The 20,046-nt window shown below is 48.1% G+C and overlaps 1 protein-coding gene across 1 annotated transcript in view; it reads right to left on the bottom strand.

The window, feature by feature from the left end:
• Positions 1-20,046, bottom strand: part of LOC142290088 (uncharacterized) — a 307,846-nt gene that overhangs the window by 279,615 nt on the left and 8,185 nt on the right. Inside the window, 2 exon segments of the mRNA XM_075334024.1 lie at positions 15,136-15,217; positions 16,696-18,250. Coding sequence (XP_075190139.1) covers positions 15,136-15,217; positions 16,696-18,250 — 1,637 coding nt within the window.

Here is a 20,046-nt window from a genome sequence, read left to right as displayed (position 1 = left end):
CGGAATCCGCTAAACGGATTCCGTTGTTTACAAGAGCAGCGGATTGTGACTGATACATTTTAGCGGAAATGTGAACTTAGCCTATAATGACATTTATAATGTGCTTTTTAAACAAGTAATAAACACCACAAATCAGCAGATAACATGGACATAATCGGCGTCTCTGTAATCAGAAACACCAGCACAATGAAGCAATCGGATTATTTATGAGGATCAGAAAATGGAGGAGAAACATTATTTTTCTTTATTAAACCTATAAAAAATGTAATACAAATATAGTGTAGGTGCTGCGTTTTTCTGCAGGTGTCCGCACCACACAACGTGTTTGTTGTGTTTCTTTATGCTTTTTCTCCTTTATTTGATGCATATTTAGTGCAGATGTGAATCCTCGTTTATAATGTATCGGAATACTACAGGAAAGCTTTGATTCTCCACATAAATTGAGCTTTTTTTCAGGCTCCACATAGAAGACTACATAGTACCAAAACCACACAGTGTAGCGCCGTCATTAAGGCCACTTTCACACTTGCGTTGTGCGGCATCCGTCACAGTGTGACGCATGTGATGGATGCATTGTAAATAGTGTGATAATAAAGGCAACAGATTCCTGTGAAATGACACGTTGCGTTAAAAATTTTCTTTAGCCGAGAGAGAGCCGTCATCATCACCGCACACACCGCCACTACCACCCCATCACCACAGCACATATCCCGGCACTACCGCCCCCATCATCACCACACACACTGGCACTACCGCCCCCATCATCACCGCAGACACGCAGGCACTACCGCCCCCATCATCACCGCACACACAGCCACTACCGCCCCCTTCATCACCGCAAACACCGCCACTACAGCACTCATCATCACTGCACACGCCAGCACCACAGCCCCCATCATCACCGCACACACCCCGGCACTACCTGAGTGACGTCCCCGCTGACAGCGCGATTTACTTCAGTTGCTGCGTGGAGCTGACAGAGAGCGGCGGTGTTCTACGGCCAGCTTCATGTAGCAGAGCTGGATGCGTCGTGGGACCTCTGTGGATTACGCCGGTCCTGGAGGGGTATTTGGAGATTAATAAAGTTGTGAAAGAGGGTGTTTTTTTTATCTTTTATTCCAAATAAAGTATTTTTACGGGTATATGTGTTTATTTTCTTTCACTCACAGGTTAATCATTGGGGTGTCTCATAGATGCCTGCCATGATTAACCTAAAACTTAGTGGCAGGTATGGGCTGCCATTAACTTATTATTACCCCGATTACCACCGCACCAGGGCAGTTCAGGATGAGCCGGGTATACTCCCGGGACTGTTGCATCTAATGGATGCGGCAATTCCGGGCGGCTGATGACTGATATTGTTAGGCTAGGGGGCTCCCCATAACGTGGAGCTCCCCATGCTGAGAATACTAGCCTTCAGCCGTGTGGCTTTATCTTGGCTGGTATCAGAATTGGGGGGGACTGCATGTCATTTTTTTTTTTTAATTATGTATTTATTTATTTTACTGCATGATATAGACCTGCCCACCGGCAGCTGTGATTGGTTGCAGTGAGACAGTTGTCACTCAGCGTGGGGGCGTGTCTGACTGCAAACAATCATAGGCGCCGGTGGACAGGGAAAACAAATGGAATAATGAGCGGCCGGCATTTTCAAAAGAGGAAAAGCCGCCAGAGCAGTGTGACAGCCGTGCAGCGCCATGCCGGTGATCGGTGAGTATGAGAGAGGGGGTGAGAGGGAGAGACCGACCGTCAGAGAGAGAGACCGACCGAATGACAGAGAGGGAGACCGACCGAATGACAGAGAGGGAGACCGACCGACCGACTGACAGAGAGAGAGACCGACCGAGAGAGACCAAGAGTGATTTTAAACGATTTAGAACATTCTGCTGGACATGCTGAGCATGCTCAGTAGAACTTGACAGAATCCTGCACTGGAATCCGTCTCCAAATGCATGGCGATGGAATCCAGCACCATAGACATTCATTATGCCTCTTAACGGATCCCGACGGAATCCTGTGGAGTGCGTTTTTTTATCGCAACATAAAACGCTACATTCAGCGTTCCCTCCGCCCGACGGTCACTGACAGTCACTGACAAAACAACTGATGCGCCGCGAGGCGGATCCAACGCAAGACCATCCGTTGCAATCCGCCCTTAATAGAAGCCTATGAGGAATAAACGGCTTCCTGCAACGGTTACCGTAATTCCTCAAGGCGGCGGATTGCAATGGATGCCGTATAACGCAAGTGTGAAAGCAGCCGAAAATGCACCGATGGCGGAGATCTCATGGAATCTCATCCACTTTGCTTGGTTATTTAGGCTGTGTTCACATGTAGCGTAAATGCTGCAGTTTTTTTCTGCTGATTGTTTTGCACAGAAATTCTGCAGCGTTTAGCTGTCCGAGGAAAGTGGATGAGATTTCATGAAGACTGGGCCCGCAGTGGTATAAAGACGCTGCAGAACTCTGCGGTTTTAGTGTTTTTTTTCTCTAAAGGTTACTATGTGGAGACTAAAAAAACACATGAGAAAATTGCAGATACTGAGAGCAGAATCAAAGCTTTTCTGTACTATAAAAACAAAAACGTAGATTTGTGGCGCCCTGGCCTAGCCAGGTCGTCACAGATAACACACAAACACCCTATCCCCACTAGACAGGGACACCAGCCAAACAAAAAATCCTTGTTGCCTCCCTCCAGTGTCTGATGGCCACACCAGGTGGGGCGGAGCTAAGCGGTTGGCTCCACCCACCAAAGAGTTCACAGGCCTGGAGGCGGGAAAAGTGACAGTGGAGTGTAGGAGGAGTAAACACTTGGGTGTCTGGGTTTGTGGCCCAGGCACTAACAGCAAGGTTGGCAGATGGTGGTGGCCGTCTGCAGGAGTGGAGGAGCAACGCGGAACCGTAGGACCGGGGACGGGTGACGGCCCGTCGGAACCGACCAGGCAGCGAAGTGAAGCCAGCACACACAGGCAGGGCCATCGGACCCCGACCAAGCTTGAAGCCGCCGACAATAGTCAGATCCGAATGTGACTAGAACCCTAGGGGTTTCACAACAGCAAAAGTCCCGATTGAAGGCAACAGCCCACACCGTGAGGGTATACAGCTACCACCTAAGGCTAGAGACCCAAGGGCCAGCGTCTGCGGGCAAACGGGCTCCTCCGGTACCCATACACCGGGGAGCGGACTACCGTTGGGAATCCATAGTAGTCAGAAAGAGAACATCAAGGTGCAGGGAAAGACACCCGCCATCATCTGTCCGGGGAAAAGCACTGCAGCCGGCTGCGGGACCCGTCCATCCAGCCGTTTGGTTTACCGAGGACTTTGTACCTTTCTTGCTGAGTAAGTACACCCGTGCCATCTGGCACCGCGCCGTGCTGTCCCTGCTACCCTGCACCTCACCAACCCTGCCTCCCCGTCACAACAACATCACCGGGCCCCGGGACCACCGACCCCTACCCACGGAGGGGGAAAACAACATCCCAGCTGCTCCCTACCATCGCTCCCGGGATCCCCGTCACCAGCAGCGGTGGTGCCCATCTTCACCACGACCCGTGGATGGCGTCACGGACTAAATCCCCCAAACCAACCACCCCTTTCACTCACAGGCGAGGAGCGCCGCTCGAGTCCCCGGATCCGGCCCACCGCTCGAGCCACCGAGCAGCAGCAGCAGCGCCGGACCCGAACATTAGCGAGAGCGCAGCAGCGACGGCGTCCTCCCCGCCCGCGACAATTTGGCGTCACGAACAGGATTGAACCCATCTACTTACCAGTAGAAGTGCGCCTTGTGATCTCCGCCGGTGGTGTCCGGCCGAAAATTTTGAAGCGCCGCCATCTTGGCGCGAAAATCTCCCGCTCGAGCATCTTCTCCGAGCAGGGAAGGCGCGAAGGCGAAGCCCCGCCCCCAACAAACGGAAGTGCTGAAGAGTACCAAGGGGGCACGAGAGTGTGTCTGCCTGATGTAGTCGAGGTTATAAAAGCGGGGACGCCAGGACTCTGCGAGCAATTGGTTCCTGGAACACGGCCACGCATGATGTCCCGTCCGTCCGGCACCGCGGAAATCCCCGAGCCCACGCCAGGAACAGCGGCGTGGGTGGAAGCCCGAACCGCACAGGTGTGCTGCCGCCTTCAAGCCCAGGTCCGGTTCTTGATGAAGCGCTGGGTGGCTGAGATGGAGGAAGTGGCGGCAGCCGTGCGGAGACGCGAGGTGGAGACAGAGTTGGAGGAGCGGGTAAGCGACCCACGCCCCTATGTCCGAGAAGGACCGGCCGCTGCGGCTGAGGGGCCCGGCCTGCGCCTGCTCACCCTCCTGCTTCCCCCGCCATCCGTACCGGCTGCTGTTGCCCCTCCGCTCGGTCCGCTACCCCCAACAACGGTAGCGAAAGCCAACCCGTCCGCCCTAGAGGACCGGCCTGGGGGCGTTGTTTGGGACCGGCCTGCGTCCCTCCCGCTACCGTCGAAGGCTCCGTGGGAAGCAGCCGTCCGCGACAAGGAGCCATCGGCCTCGAAAGTGGCCGCACCTGAAGCCGTCCCGGCTCCGGCAGTCCGCCCGGCCGTGGAAGAACCGGCCGCTGCTGGCCCGAAGGCTCAATGGGTGAGGTCAATAAGCCCTGAATCCCCCGCCTCGGCTGAGGCTGCGCCGGGCCGCAACTGCAAAGCCGCAGTCCAGGCCATGTCACCGCAGGAACCCCACAACAGAGAACTGGTCGTGGCCGGTGTGGGTGCTGTCCAGCGGAGCCCGACCCGGGCGCAGGGGTCTGCCAACGCCCCATACTGGGACAGGGAACCAAACCCGTTGGGCCGGGAGATCGCCGCTAGAGAGCAGCAGAGGCCGAAGTGCTGGCAAGGGTGATCCGAGAGAAAGATGCACTCCGTCATGCCACCTTTCGGGTGCGGGGCCCAGTGTACGAGGGTCAAGTCCGGCAGTTCGACCAAAGAAGGGGGTTTGGCTTCATCTATGAGCCGGTCCTGGAGACCGAAGTATTCGTGGCCCGCCGTGATGTCAATTCACACCTCCCCACGGGCCACCCAGGTCGTGATCTACTGCCGGGCGACCTAGCGACTTACACCCGCCACTGCGGAGAGAGGGGCTGGTTCGCCCTGGTTGTAAAACAGAGGAAGAGCCGCAGTGAGCAGACGTGGCCCCAGCCCCCTCCTCCACCAAGCCGTCCGGATGTGGAGCTGGAGGAGGTCTCAGAGGAGTATGACCTCAAGTAGTAGCAGCGGTGCTCCGTTGCAAGCAGTTGTCCCCCGTTAGGACCCTCAGCAGTTTGATTGAATGACTCTAATGAACCGTGACAGTTACCTGATTGTCTACATGATTATTCCGGCCGTTGCCGGCAAGTTGTCCCCGGAGGGACCCTATGTGTTCACAACCTGCATGGGAGACTACTCATGGACATGGCCGAGAACTGGCAGGCCACCCACGAACTGGTGGGCATGTAAATAGTTTTATGGGATGGAAACCGTTGCCGCCTCCGGAGAGGCAGATTGGAGGAAGGGCCCGCAGCAGAGCAGGCTGGGGCCCGGCCACCACCAGGACCGGTGGCCATCCTCCGGGGGTCAGGGGTCCCCCAAGGACGTGGGATCCCCTGAAGTGACAGCCGGGTGCAAGTAACCGTACCCGTTCCCGCTCGGGCAGCCTGAACCTGGACTGGGGTCAAGGGGTGCTGCCCACTTCTTAGGGGCAGCATCAGGGCTAGGTTGCTTGGGTGGGAGAGCGGAAGACATCCGTCCGTCCGTCATTATTAAAAACGTTTATGTTTATATGAGCAACGTTGAAGTGTCCTCACAAGAAATGCTTATGTTTGAAATGTTTTACATGTTATTTATATCTTTTTACAGTTTTGAAAAATAAAACCAGTGATGGACGGGCAGCCCGCAGACGGTCTGCATTTCACCAAGGGGGAATGTGGCGCCCTGGCCTAGCCAGGTCGTCACAGATAACATACAAACACCCCCCCCACCCCCATTAGACAGGTACACCAGCCAAACAAAAAATCCTTGTTGCCTCCCTCCAGTGTCTGATGTCCACACCAGGTGGGGAGGAGCTAAGCGGTTGGCTCCACCCACCGAGGAGTTCACAGGCCTGGAGGCGGGAAAAGTGACAGTAGTTCAGTGTATGAGTGTGAAGTGAGAGGAGTAAACACTTGGGTGTCTGGGTTTGTGGCCCAGGCACTAACAGCAAGGTTGGCAGACGGTGGTGGCCGTCTGCAGGAGTGGAGGAGCAACGCGGAACCGTAGGCCCGCCGGTACCGACCGGGGAGTGAAGTGAAGCCAGCACACATAGGCAGGGCCATCGGACCCCGACCAGGCTTGGAGCCGCCAACAATAGTCAGATCCGAATGTGACTGGAACCCCAGGGGTTTCACAACAGCAAAAGTCCCGATTGAAGGCAACAGCCCACACCGTGAGGGTATACAGCTACCGCGTAAGGCTAGAGACCCAAGGGCCAGCGTCTGCGGGCAAACGGGCTCCTCCGGTACCCATACACCGGGGAACGGACTACCGTTGGGAATCCATAGTAGTCAGAAAGAGAACATCAAGGTGCAGGGAAAGACACCCGCTATCACCTGTCCGGGGAAAAGCACTGCAGCCGGCTGCGGGACCCGTCCATCCAGCCGTTTGGTTTACCGAGGACTTTGTACCTTTCTTGCTGAGTGAGTACACCCGTGCCATCCGGCACCGCGCCGCACTGTCCCTGCAACACTGCACCTCACCAAACCTGCCTCCCCGTCACAACATCACCGGGCCCTGGGACCACCGACCCCTACCCACTGAGGGGGAAAACAACATCCCAGCTGCTCCCTACCATCGCTCCCGGGATCCCCGTCACCAGCAGCGGTGGTGCCCATCTTCACCACGACCCGTGGATGGCGTCACGGACTAAATCCCCCAAACCAACCACCCCTTTCACTCACAGGCGAGGAGCGCCGCTCGAGTCCCCGGATCCGGCCCACCGCTCGAGCCACCGAGCAGCAGCAGCAGCGCCGGACCCAAGCGTTAGCGAGAGCGCAGCAGCGACGGCGTCCTCCTCGCCCTCGACAGATTAACCTCTGCACCAAAATCGTCAGCGATGATCAGACCCATTTAGAATAGATCTTGCAACTGAAGCCGCCAGACTGGGTTTAAAAGGACGAGATATTCGGAAAATAGGAAGATGGGAATCCGGTATGTGACACCTGAGCTGCTGTTAAAGGGAACCTGTCATGAGAAATGTCCCCTAAAACCTCACAGATTCCCCCTCTGCAGCTCCTGGGCTGCATTCTATAAAGGTCCCTGTTATGATTGTGGCCACTTTCTGACCTAAAAAAAGTGTTTATAAAGTTGTACCTTTTTTGCTTCTGATTCTGTAAATCCGTCACGGGGGCGGGCTGCCTGATGGCCGTTAGTCTGCCCCCTGGTCCTGTATGCCGCCCCCATCGCTGATTACAATAATGCTGGACGCCGCCCCCTGCTCCATCCATCGCCGCGCATGCCCAGTGCCCATCTCTCGGGGATGAGCACTGTGCCTAGCGTCACCGCTGGTGACGTGCACGCAGGGTTAAGATTATGGGCGGTGCTGTGATGTTTATTCCTAAGCAACCGCCCATAATCGCGGGGCCGCGCTTTCCCCCTCGGCCTGCTTCGTTCTGCGCAAGCGCGCTGCTGCAGACCCCCACGTCACCTCCTTCCCATCTTGCCCCGATGGCAAGGAGGTGACGTGGGGGTCTGCAGCAGCGCGCTTGACCCTGCGTGCACGTCACCAGCGGTGACGCTAGGCACAGTGCTCATCCCCGAGAGATGGGCACTGGGCATGCGCGGCGATGGATGGAGCAGGGGGCGGCGTCCAGCATTATTGTAATCAGCGATGGGGGCGGCATACAGGACCAGGGGGCAGACTAACGGCCATCAGGCAGCCCGCCCCCGTGACGGATTTACAGAATCAGAAGCAAAAAAGGTACAACTTTATAAACACTTTTTTTAGGTCAGAAAGTGGCCACAATCATAACAGGGACCTTTATAGAATGCAGCCCAGGAGCTGCAGAGGGGGAATCTGTGAGGTTTTAGGGGACATTTCTCATGACAGGTTCCCTTTAAAACACTGATCTTCATTTCATAGGGCTGCTAGTTATTTGGATTTTTAGCCATTGTTTTCTTTATTGTTCCGGAAGAGGGCAACAAGGAGAAGCGGCTCTGAGAATCCATCTTTCGATCCTTCTGACTTGAATATTTGTTGTTTTCAGAGGCATCATATGGGAGTTTGTGTAATGAAATAAACATGTCCATGCGGTCTCACCCGACACCCATGCCGCAAAAGTTAAATAAAGGAGAAAAGCAGCCATGGGAGGAATATATAAAGAAGACCCCACCCAAAACGGCCTGCCCCGATGCTAATTTATCGACAACGGGGTCAATAGCTAATCTATAATATAATGCTGAACACGTCCTTCTGTCCAAAGTCGGGATTGGACCGTTTGATTGGCCAAAAGGCTTTATTATTTTAAAAAAAGTTATCCACTGCAGAAGTACCTGGGGCCTCATTTATGAGATTTGCCTCCCAGTAAGATCGTTCTGTTGCCTATAGCAACCAGAGTGCAGCTGTCAGCATTGAAGCTGCTGAGGTAAAGTGAAAGCTGCGCTGTGATTGGTCGCTATAGACAACTAGACCCTTATGAAGCATAACCAATAATCCTCTATTCACTATAATTATATATATATTATTATATATATATATATATATATAATAATAATTATATAATGCTGAAAGTGTCCTTCTATCCGAAGCTGAGCCGTCACAGTGCTATATTCACGTCACCATAGCACTGAGTACGCGCCGCCTCGCACCTCTGCCCACCCACACTGGAGTCATGGTGAGAAAGGAGAGAGGCGAGGAACCACCCGCCAACATCACACACATCATGGTGCCATTTTGAAGCATTGAAGCTATTGAGGTAAAGTGAAAGCTGAGCTCTGATTGGTTGCTGTGGACAAGTAGACATGTATGAATAACTAATAATCTTTTAACTGTTCACTATATAACGGTAAATGCTGTTGCTCTCTGTTATCGGCCAATTCATTGATGTCACCTGCGCTGACCACTGTACACTGCTGCTCTCTGTTATCTGCCAATGCACTAATATATATTTTATTTTTTTTTCATTCACTATTTTCATTATATAATGCTGAACGCGTCCTTCTGTCCCAGGCCGGGATTTAACTATTTTTTCACATTGTAGTTGAATTCTTCAATAAAAAGGCGCGCCGGAGTCAGCACGTGCGCATACTGTGATCTCCGACACCATCTTATTGAAGACAGTGTCTCTGTGAATATCACCAGTCACCAGTTTGTTTCAGGTGATATTCGCAGACACAGTGTCTTCAATAAAATGCCGCTGGGGATCGCTCCGGTGCCATTTTAGTGCAGGTTTCAACAACAACGTGAACATAGCACTGCGCACACGCGCCGGCTATTGGGATAATGGCACCAACCGTGCAGCAAAATGTAAATGAAGCGGACAAAAGCAGCCAGGAGAGGAATAGATAAAAAAAAAAAGATCCAAAAACTCCTGGCCTGATGCTAAATTATAGATATCCGGGCATAGAAGAGGTTCAATAGCAAGTTATTTTATAATGGTGTCTCCCTGTACCTGAAGTACGAGAGGGTTCAGTGAAGTCTGCGAGAAAGTAAGATGAATGATGTTCTGTCCTCCCTACACGGGCCCTGACTGAGGCATATTACGTTTGACAGGCAGCTACACCTTTATCCACTTTAGCAATAAGGAGACTGTTGCTTGAAGGAAGTCTGTATTTATTGAACATAATAGATGTGTTTGGTGACACTAGTAACAATGAGATATGTACAATCAGCACATGTATAATACAACAGGGAACATACATACAGAAGCCAGACAATATACATACAAATATGCAAGCAGCTTGAATCTAACTTAGTAAATGCAGCTATCTAAACATGGTGAGAGTCCAGAGCTGCAGATGGCAACAAAAACTTAGATTTCCTTACCAGCAATACTATCACAAAGGGGATAAAATGAAGAATGTCCTCTGTCTGTGAGTCATCAGGAAATGGAGGCTAAAGGGTGCTTTACATGCTACAACATCGCTAACGATATATCGTCGGGGTCACGGTGTTTGTGACGCATATCCGGCATCGTTAGTGACATCGCAGCGTGTGACTCAAAGGAGCGATGATCAATGATCGCAAAAACGTCAAAAAATCGTTGATCGTTGACACGTCGCTCCTTTTCATAATATTGTTGGTGGTGCATGCCTCTGGTTGTTCGTCGTTCCTGCGGCATCACACATCGCTATGTGTGACACCGCAGGAACGACGAACATCTCCTTACCTGCGTCCACCGGCAATGAGGAAGGAAGGAGGTGGCCGGCATGTTACGGCTGCTCATCTCTGCCCCTCCTCTGCTATTGGGCGGCCATTTAGTGACATCGCTGTGATGCCAAACGCACCTCCCCCTTGAAGGAGGGATTGTTCGGTGTCTCCAGCGACATCGCTGAACAGGTATGTGCGTGTGACGCTGCCGTAGCGATGTTGTTCGCAACGGCAGCGCTCACCACATGTCGCAAGAACGATGGGGGCGGGTGCTATCGCTCGCGACATCGCTAGCAATCGCTAGCGATTTCGCAGCGTATAAAGCACCCTTTAGGCTACTTTCACACATTTATTTTTTGCCATCAGGCACAATCCGGCGAAATGCGGATAAAACAGATCCGGATCCGTTTTATTCCCCATTGACTTGTATTAATGCCGGATTGTGCCACATAGCCCTGCGTTGCATACAACGTCTTTGTCCGGCTTCCGGAAAGGACGCAGCATGCAACGTTTTTTGTCTCTGGCAAAAAAATCGGACCACTCCGGATACGGCACCGTCCGTCATGTTGTATAATGGAAGCCTATGGGCACCAGATCCGTCATCATCCGTCAAAAAACGCATTCCAGTGATGGATCCGTTTTTTTAATCTGAGCATGCTCAGATGAGATGTGAATTAATTTCTGGCCTCTCTCTCTCTCTCTCTGTCTGTCGGTCTCTCTCCCTCTCTGTCGATGTCGGTCTCTCTCTCTCTCTCTGTCGGTCTATTTCTCTATTAATTCCCAAATACCCCTCCAGAACCGGCGTATTCCACACGAGGTCCCACGGCGCTTTTAGCTCTGCTACATCGGAAGCTGACAGGAGCGACCGTAGAACACTGCCGCTCACTGTGAGCTCCACAGAGCAACTGAAGTGAGTCGCCAGCGGTGACGTCACTCAGGTAGTGCCAGTGTGATGGTGATGATGGGGGTGGTAGTGCGTGTGCGGTGATGATAGGGGCAGTAGTGCCGGTGTGTGCGGTGATGATGGAGGCGGTAGGGCCGATGTGTGCGGTGATGATGGGGGCGGTAGTGCCGATGTGTGTGCGGTGATGATGGGGGCAGTAGTGCCTGCGTGTGTGCGGTGATGATGGGGGCGGTAATGCCGGTGTGTGTGCTGTGATGATGGGTGCGTTAGTGCCGGTGTGTGCGGTGATGATGGGGGTGGTAGTGTCGGTGTGTGTGGTGATGATGGGGTCGGTAGTGCTGGTGTGTGCGGTGATGATGGGGGATTGTGCCTGATTGCAAACCGGATTGTGCCTAATGGCAAATAAAACGGATGTGTGAAAGTAGCCTTAATACCCAGAATTCACTGCATAGGGGAGTAGAAAAGAAGCATGAAATAACAAGGCTGATGCTAATAAAGTTTGGTCACTAGAGGTTGCTAAAGGACAACCTAGTAAAGAAACAGATGTAGAGCAGAGCAAACAATGAAAAACAGATCAAATGCAGAAGGCAATGAGGGAACTGTTCTCACTGGTGTTTGCAGTCACTGATGTGATTCTTGCGTATCCTACATGATAAATTGCCTTATTCAGCAGGATGATATGAAGCTTTGCCAAGAATTAATCAAGATGGCGCAATACAAACGAAAAGACCATAAAATGGTGGGAGGAGACCGCACAAGTGGTGCAAAAGTGTTCACCCCCGTGTGATAAGAGACAGGACAAGAGAATTATAGTAACACACATTGTGGGAGATGAGTGCAAAAGAATGGCGTGAGGAGAAGGAAAGTCCCAACCACTGGGAGGTAGTGAAAAAGAAGCGCAAACCTGGGCAGAAGTGCTTCAGTGTATAATCAGCCAGTGTGCGGACACCATGTGGAGGAAGCACTATGGGTGAATTTCATCACAATGTGGACAGAGTAGCATTGCAAACTGGAGTTTGTACAGTTTGCAGTGAAAGTAGAACGAGATGTTGTGATTCCAGCCACTCTAGATGAGGAAATGGTGGACGTACCTGAACAGCAGGCCATCCGAGCGATAAGCCTGGAGGAAAGTGATGCAAAGGAAGTCACCCAAAAGGAAGTGGAGATCAGTGGGGCAAATGAAATGGAAAGAGGCCGGCTCGATAGAGGACTATAACCTGTCAGTATGTGGCTGGCCAGAGTGATGGAGACGAAGGTGACCACTAAATATTATGCCATGCAATGCTTGACCAGACCCTGGTCATGCAGTGACAATCACTGGACCTGTTCTGAACACCAGTCACAGCAGATTAATTGATTGATAGAGGTTTTCATAGTCTCAGATTGCATCTAGCTGGACCCAACCTAAGAAGCAGAGAGAGAATCAAGTCCTTAGGTGGCGCATAGAACAGAAGGAAAGGTAGATTCGGCCCAGTATAGATGAATTAGAAGGTCAGATGAACGCTTATTGTGTTACACACGACTGGAGCAACAACTGGTACAGAGGCGACTATGCCCACTCCCAAAACTATCCAGTTGTTTCACTGCCATTACACAGTGGTAACCCTTAGGGAGCCTGGTCAAGCTGTCTGTCATGGTGGTGACACACTCATGTCCCCAGACCAGTACTACTCACTACATTCTCTGCTTCTTCCCGTGTCAGGTTGTCGCGCTGAGCCCTCATGCAGCTTTTCCACTCTGCTCCATATCCCTGCTGTTTTCACCTACAGTACAGACCAAAGGTTTGGACACACCTTCTCATTCAAAGAGGTTTTTTTTATTTTCAGGACTCTGAAAATTGTAGATTCACATTGAAGGCATCAAAACTATGAATTAAAACATGTGGAATGAAATACTTAAAAAAGTGTGAAACAACTGATAATATGTCTTATATTCTAGGTTCTTCAAAGTAGCCACCTTTTGCTTTCATTACTACTTTGCATACTCTTGGCATTTTCTTGATGAGCTTCAAGAGGTAGTCACCGGAAATGGTTTTCCAACAGTCTTGAAGGAGTTCCCAGAGATCCTTAACACTTGTTGGCCCTTTTGCCTTCACTCTGCGGTCCAGCTCACCCCAAACTATCTCGATTGGATTCAGGTCTGGTGACTGTGGAGGCCAGGTCATCTGGCGTAGCACCCCATCACTCTCGTTCTTAGTCAAATAGCCCTTACACAGCCTGGAGGTGTGTTTGGGGTCATTGTCCTGTTGAAAAATGAATGATGGTCCAACTAAACGCAAACCAAATGGCATAGCACACCACTGCAAGATGCTGTGGTAGGCATGCTGGTTCTGTATGCCTTCAATTTTGAATAAATCCCCAACAGTGTCACCAGCAAAGCACCCCCACACCATAACACCTCCTCCTCCATGCTTCACGGTGGGAACGAGGCATGTAGAGTCCATCCGTTCACCTTTTCTACAAAGACACGGTGGTTGGATCCAAAGATCTCAAATTTGGACTCATGAGACCAAAGCACAGATTTCCACTGGTCTAATGTCCATTCCTTGTGTTCTTTAGCCCAAACAAGTCTCTTCTGCTTGTTGCCTGCCCTTAGCAGTGGTTTCCTAGCAGCTATTTTACCATGAAGGCCCACTGCACAAAGTCTCCTCTTAATAATTGTTCTAGAGATGAGAAGGTGTGTCCAAACCTTTGGTCTGTACTGTATATGGCTATAGGGAGGCTCATTCAGTTCCTGCAGGTTTCTCTTCCCTGGCTTATCTCCAGCAGAACATTTATAAATGTTATAAATGTCCCACCATTCTTTGCCTGATCTTGGGTCTAGTTCACTCTCTGCCTACTTTGTTGCATGGTGCTCTTTGATATTGTCTCTTCCGTCTCTTGACCTGGTTTGCCTACTTCTTTATCCCGACCTCTCTGCTCCTAATCTCAGCTACGTCTATTGAACCTGTGCTACCTGCTCTAATAGTCTAACTACGTCTCTTGTTTTCTTCTGCCTGTACCTCTCACCTGTGTCTCTGACCCTTCTGTCAACTACTGCTGTCCCGGGGACTGTCCTGGAGTGGTACCTGGTGAGTACTAGTGGCCCAGTCTACTTTCACCATCAGAGGCTCAAGGGAATACTGGTAATCCGTTAGGCACTCCCCTCCAGGGTAAGACCGGGCAATGGCGCTGAGGGTCCAAACCCACCAGCATAACGCTGTCTTTACAAAGCCAGAGATGAAACATCCATGGTGAGGAATGGAATGCCATGAGATGGAGGTAGATTTGAAGGATACAAGGGAGAGGTGGAGATTACAGGAGAAACACTGTAGAGAGAAGAAACCAGACTGTGCCCAGAGGAATACTCTCCAATAAAGATTTCCATGAGGCTGGAGAGACCTGTCGTCGGTTACCTGATCTGATTGAGATGGGAAAGTTTGTTACTGGTCCCTGAAGCGAAGGGCAGACCAAATAAATGGTGAGATGTTCATGGTAGGCCAACTATTGCTTACATGGATGCCTAATAGATCAATTAAATTCTACAGGCTTGAAAAGTAAGGTTTATAATTGGAATGAAAACTCACTCAAAGACGGTACCCCGAGAGTTGTGGTGAATGATGTTACTCTGAATTGTCTCCAGATATAAGTGGTCTACTACAAGGTTCAGTGCTGCTCACTATTATTCTACCTATTTATTAATTAGAAGACGGGGTTAATAGTGTTTTTTCTATTTTTGCAGATGCCACCAAACTATGTAGAAAAGTGCATCGAATAATGATATGAGACATCTTCTGCAGTCACTGTAATCTGTAAAATGATTATAATTACAGTTAAAATAATCTGTAAATGTTTCTGCAGTTTCCAAAAAATCAAGAACTCCTTATTTTTTTCTTTTACAGGCATATAAAAAAAGTACCCTATTTTTACGGACTGTCCTGGAATTTCTGGCAGCCCAGCGTTGAGCGTGTGCACGGTGATGCCCAACAGTTGGTGGAAATTAAGCCATGGCCTGAAATGAACATTACCAAGGAGATTGCGCGCACTGTAGAAAGGGAAAAAGAAGAAGCTCCAAAAACCGGACGGGGAGTAGTGAGGTGAGTGTTGTCTGGATCCTGGTGCAGCACTAAACGGATATGGAGCACCAAGTTAGAAAACGTATTTATGTAAAAGCCATAATGACGCAGACAAAGTTGACGGCTGCAGTTTGTGTTTAATAAAATTTAAGACATTAAACATATTTGATATCATCCGGAAATATCCGAACTAATAAAATATCACATTGTCTATTATTCACAGTGAATACTGCAAAGATAAATAAGAATATCAAAATTGCCGTTTGTCTGTTTATTTCCCCCCCTCTCTCCCACCCAAAAAATGGAAAAAAACTGTGGTATAAAACTGAATGTTGCCCAAAATCAGACCAATATAAATATATAAATTACAGCTCATAAAAAAACAAGTTTATTTTGTGAAAATAGTGGGACACAAAAATACAAGTTTATCTCCGTTACTGACCCACGGAATAAAGGTGGAGTTTTGTCACAGAGTGAACGCCATAAAAAGGAATAAAAAAAAGGGCAAAAGTCTAAAAAAAATTATTTTCCTTTTTTTCATTTCTACTGTATATTTTTTTCTGATTTCCAATACATTGTAGCTAGCAGAGATAATCGATATCACCAGGAGGTTCTAGTGGGAAAATATGACAAACTAGAATTATATCCTGTACCCATCTTTCCTCAAATACAATTAACCGTTCCCTCCTCACCTGACCTTGTAGAGAGGTGAGGGCTGGTGATAGAACCCATTAAAATGCCTCATCCATGGAAACTCATCATCAACCCCATGAGAAACAACAAGGATTGTAGAGCTAGCCAAATTTCCATGGCAGCTCCTCCACGAGAAGGTCTCAACCCATAAGAACTTTTTGTATTTTATCCCTTTTCATTTTGTACTGTTTTTTCCTTTTATGTCTTGTTATTTTATCTTTTTGACATTTTTGTCCTTTTTCGTATTCTACATATAAAATTTAATAAGTTTGTTCCTTTCTGATCTAAATGTATCCACAATCTCCTAGTTGGAAAATGTAGCCTGGTTGTTTTACCTTGTGTATTCCAGAGTGCAGGCAGTGTACCGGTCAAGTGCCAGGGAAAGCTGGGTGTGCAGCTGTATACTTGTGTACTACATCTCACTAGCCTAACAATGGCAAGAAGTGGCAGAAGGAAATGCAGTGTGGATATGTGAACTCGCTGTATTGATAAGTGGAAAAGTGAGAAGCGGAGTCCCCCATTCATTATAGTCACATCCAAGTCACGAGTGTATATGACACCCACAGGACATCTATGAATGAGGATTTTGGCAATTAACACACATCAGCCCTCACTGAGATCAAGCAATTATCACTTCTTTATTTAGTGGTAATGGTTTTCTCTATAGTTGCTGGACATTTATCATATACACTAGAAGGCATCCTGAGGTCGCAGATCCTACAATGTGAACATTAATATGTCTTCTCCTTTGTGTGACTTCTGATGTTTAACAAGAACAGATTTACGGTTGAAAGATTTCCCACATTCCGAGCACGAGAATGGCTTCTCCCCTGTGTGAGTTCTCAGATGCTCAAGAAGAATGAATTTATGGTTGAAACATTTTCCACATTCTGAGCACAAAAACGGCTTCTCCCCTGTGTGGGTTTTTAAATGTTCTATAAGATTTGTTCTGTGACTAAAACATTTCTCACATTCAGAACATGAAAATGGCTTCTCCCCTGTGTGAATTCTCCTATGTCCAACAAGATCTGATTTCTGGGTAAAACATTTCCCACACTTTGAACATGAAAATGGCCTCTCCCCTGTGTGAGTTTTTAGATGTGCCATAAGATGTGATTTCTGGCTAAAACGTTTCTCACATTCTGAACATGAAAATGGCTTATCACCTGTGTGACTTCTCTGATGTCTTTCAAGATGACCTTTAACCATAAAACATTTCCCACATTCTGAACAGGAGTACGGTTTCTCTCCTGTGTGAATTCTCTCATGTGTAACAAGACTTGATTTTTGAGTAAAACATTTTCCACATTCCAAACACGGAAATGGTTTCTCTCCTGTGTGAGTGTTCAGATGTTTCGCAAGAATAGATTTAATACTAAAACATTTCCCACATTCAAGACATGGAAATGGCTTCTCCCCTGTGTGAATCCTTTGATGTTTCTCAAGAGCTTCTTTGCGCATATAGCATTTTCCACATTTCACACATGAAAATGGCTTTTCCCCTGTGTGGGTTTTCTGATGTCGCTCAAGATTACTTTTAAGCATAAAACATTTCCCACAATCAGAACATAAAAATGGCTTCTCCCCTGTGTGAGTTCGTAGATGTTTTATAAGATTTGACTTCTGAATAAAACCTTTCCCACATTCTGGACATGAAAATGGCTTATCCCCTGTGTGAATTATCTGATGTTTAAGAAGAACTGATTTAAGAATGAAGCATTTCCCACATTCTGAGCATGAAAACGGCTTTTCCCCTGCGTGAGTTCTCAAATGCTCCATAAGATTTGATCTGTGACTAAAACACTTCCCACATTTTGGACATAAAAACGGCTTCTCCCCTGTGTGAATTCTCTGATGTCCAGCAAGATCTGATTTCTGGGTAAAACATTTTCCACATTCTGAACACAAAAACGGCTTCTCCCCTGTGTGAGTTTTTGTATGTTCCAAAAGATGCGATTTCTGACTAAAACATTTCTCACATTCTGAACACGGATATGGCTTCTCTCCTGTGTGAATTCTCTGATGTGCAACAAGAATTGATTTCCTATTAAAGCACTTCCCACATTCAGAACATGAAAATGGCCTTTCATCCTTGTGAATCCTCTTGTGCATCAAAAGATTTGATTTCTTTTTAAAATGTTTCCCACATTCTGAACATGTCAAACTATCATCAAGTTTATGTCCAGTGCAGCTTTTGCCAGTCTGTAATTGATTGTTATCAACTTCATAATCGGGAGAAAAGAGATGTCCATAGAAACCACTCATCCAGTCTTCCCCTGAAATAAGGATAAAATAAATCCTAATCCCATTAGCTGATATTTTATAATTTCCATGTCAAAAATCTACACAAGCAAAAAATATGCAGTAAATGTACTATGTCCTGCGAGCAAACAAGTCAACTTTAGCATTAGGGGTAGAACAACCTCAACTAATCACACATATGCAAAAAAAACAACTGAAAATATACAGATGATAATACACAGTTTTATATAAAACATATTAAAATTCTAATTTGGAAGTCCTTAACAAGATTATTAAAGCACCCCTCAAGCAGGGAGGAGTAGCACTTAACATTTAAGCCCCCTGACCCATCTTATACTCATCTTCCGCCAACTTCACCTTTTACCGATGCTGCTCCGGTCACACGGCGTCATCTTGTGTCGGTAACTTCTGACTGGCTGGAAGTCAGGTGTTACGTCACAAGCTACCAATGCATCTCTATGAGAGCATGAACAAGGCCAGAACGAGGCTCTCATAGATTTGTATTGAGTTGTGACCTGCAGTGCACGCTATGAAACAATGGAGCATTCTGGCAGATCACAAATTGTTGGAGATGGACCAGAGCAACGGCGATAGAAGATGAGGGCGGCCAGAAGTTGAGTATAATACAGGGGTTAGATGATTTAGATTTAAAGCACCTCTCTATGCTGGAATGGTGCTTTATCCCTTTATGATCCAGGACATACCTATATGTCCTAGGTCGTGTCTGTCCCTTTAATGTTTGCTTGCGTGGCAATTCCCGCATTATTCCCTGCACATGTCTGTTGATCTGATCAGCAGACATGTGCAGCTAACAGGCACGGGTGGATTGGAGATCCACTCCCAACCTGTTAACCACTTAGATTGCGCTGTCAAACTCTGATAGCACGACCTAATGCACTCCTTCACGGATTGAACCGTTCCTGTTGCCATCAGTGGCCCTTGATGCTGTCAAACTCTGACAGCATGATCTAACTTACTCCAGCAAGGATCGTTCTGTTCCCTGCTGCCATCGGCCACCCATGACGAGATCACGGAGCGCCAATGAGTTATCATGACATCATGGGGTCAGCTGAAGATCCCTCATGATTCACTTCCTGGGAATGTTAGCAAAGCGCAGCATTCACATCAGAACAGCATTTTTGCTGATCAGAGGACTACTGATGCTGAAGCAGAGCTCTCATCAGCAGAAGTGATCGGACTGTGCAGGTATAAAGTCCTCTAAGGGGAGTAGTAAAAATCAAGCAAAAATGTAAAAAAAAAACCTAAACGTTGAAATCACCACCCTTTTTCCCCATTGAAAATAAATAAAAAATACACGGTTGGTATCGCTGTATTTAGAAATGCAGGATCTATCAAACTATAAAATCAATTAATTAATCTGATTGGTAAAAGGCGTAGCAAGAAAAAAATCAAAACACCAGAATTACGTTTTTTTGGTTGCCGCAACATTGCATTAAAATTCAATAATAGGTGATCAAAACATCATATCTACGCAAAAATGGTATCATTAAAAACGCCAGCTCAAGACGCAAAAAAATAAGCCATAACTGAGCCCCAGATCCCAAAAAATGAGAACGCTACGGATTGTGGAATATGGTGACAAAAGCGCAATTCTTTTTTTTACAAACTTTTAAATTTTTTTCTCACCACCTAGAGAAAATAAAACTATACATGTTTGGTGTCTATGAACTCGTCCTGACCTGAGGAATCACAATGTCAGGTCAGTTTTACCAAATCGTGAACAAGGTAAATAAAAAACCTCAAAAACAATCTGAGAATTGCACTTTTTTTTGCAATTTCACTGCACTTG

Source organism: Anomaloglossus baeobatrachus, chromosome 2, assembly GCF_048569485.1.
Source record: "Anomaloglossus baeobatrachus isolate aAnoBae1 chromosome 2, aAnoBae1.hap1, whole genome shotgun sequence".
NCBI lineage: Eukaryota > Metazoa > Chordata > Amphibia > Anura > Aromobatidae > Anomaloglossus > Anomaloglossus baeobatrachus.
The sequence above is the reverse complement of the archived record's forward strand: the minus strand, read 5'-3'. Positions and strand labels throughout refer to the sequence as shown.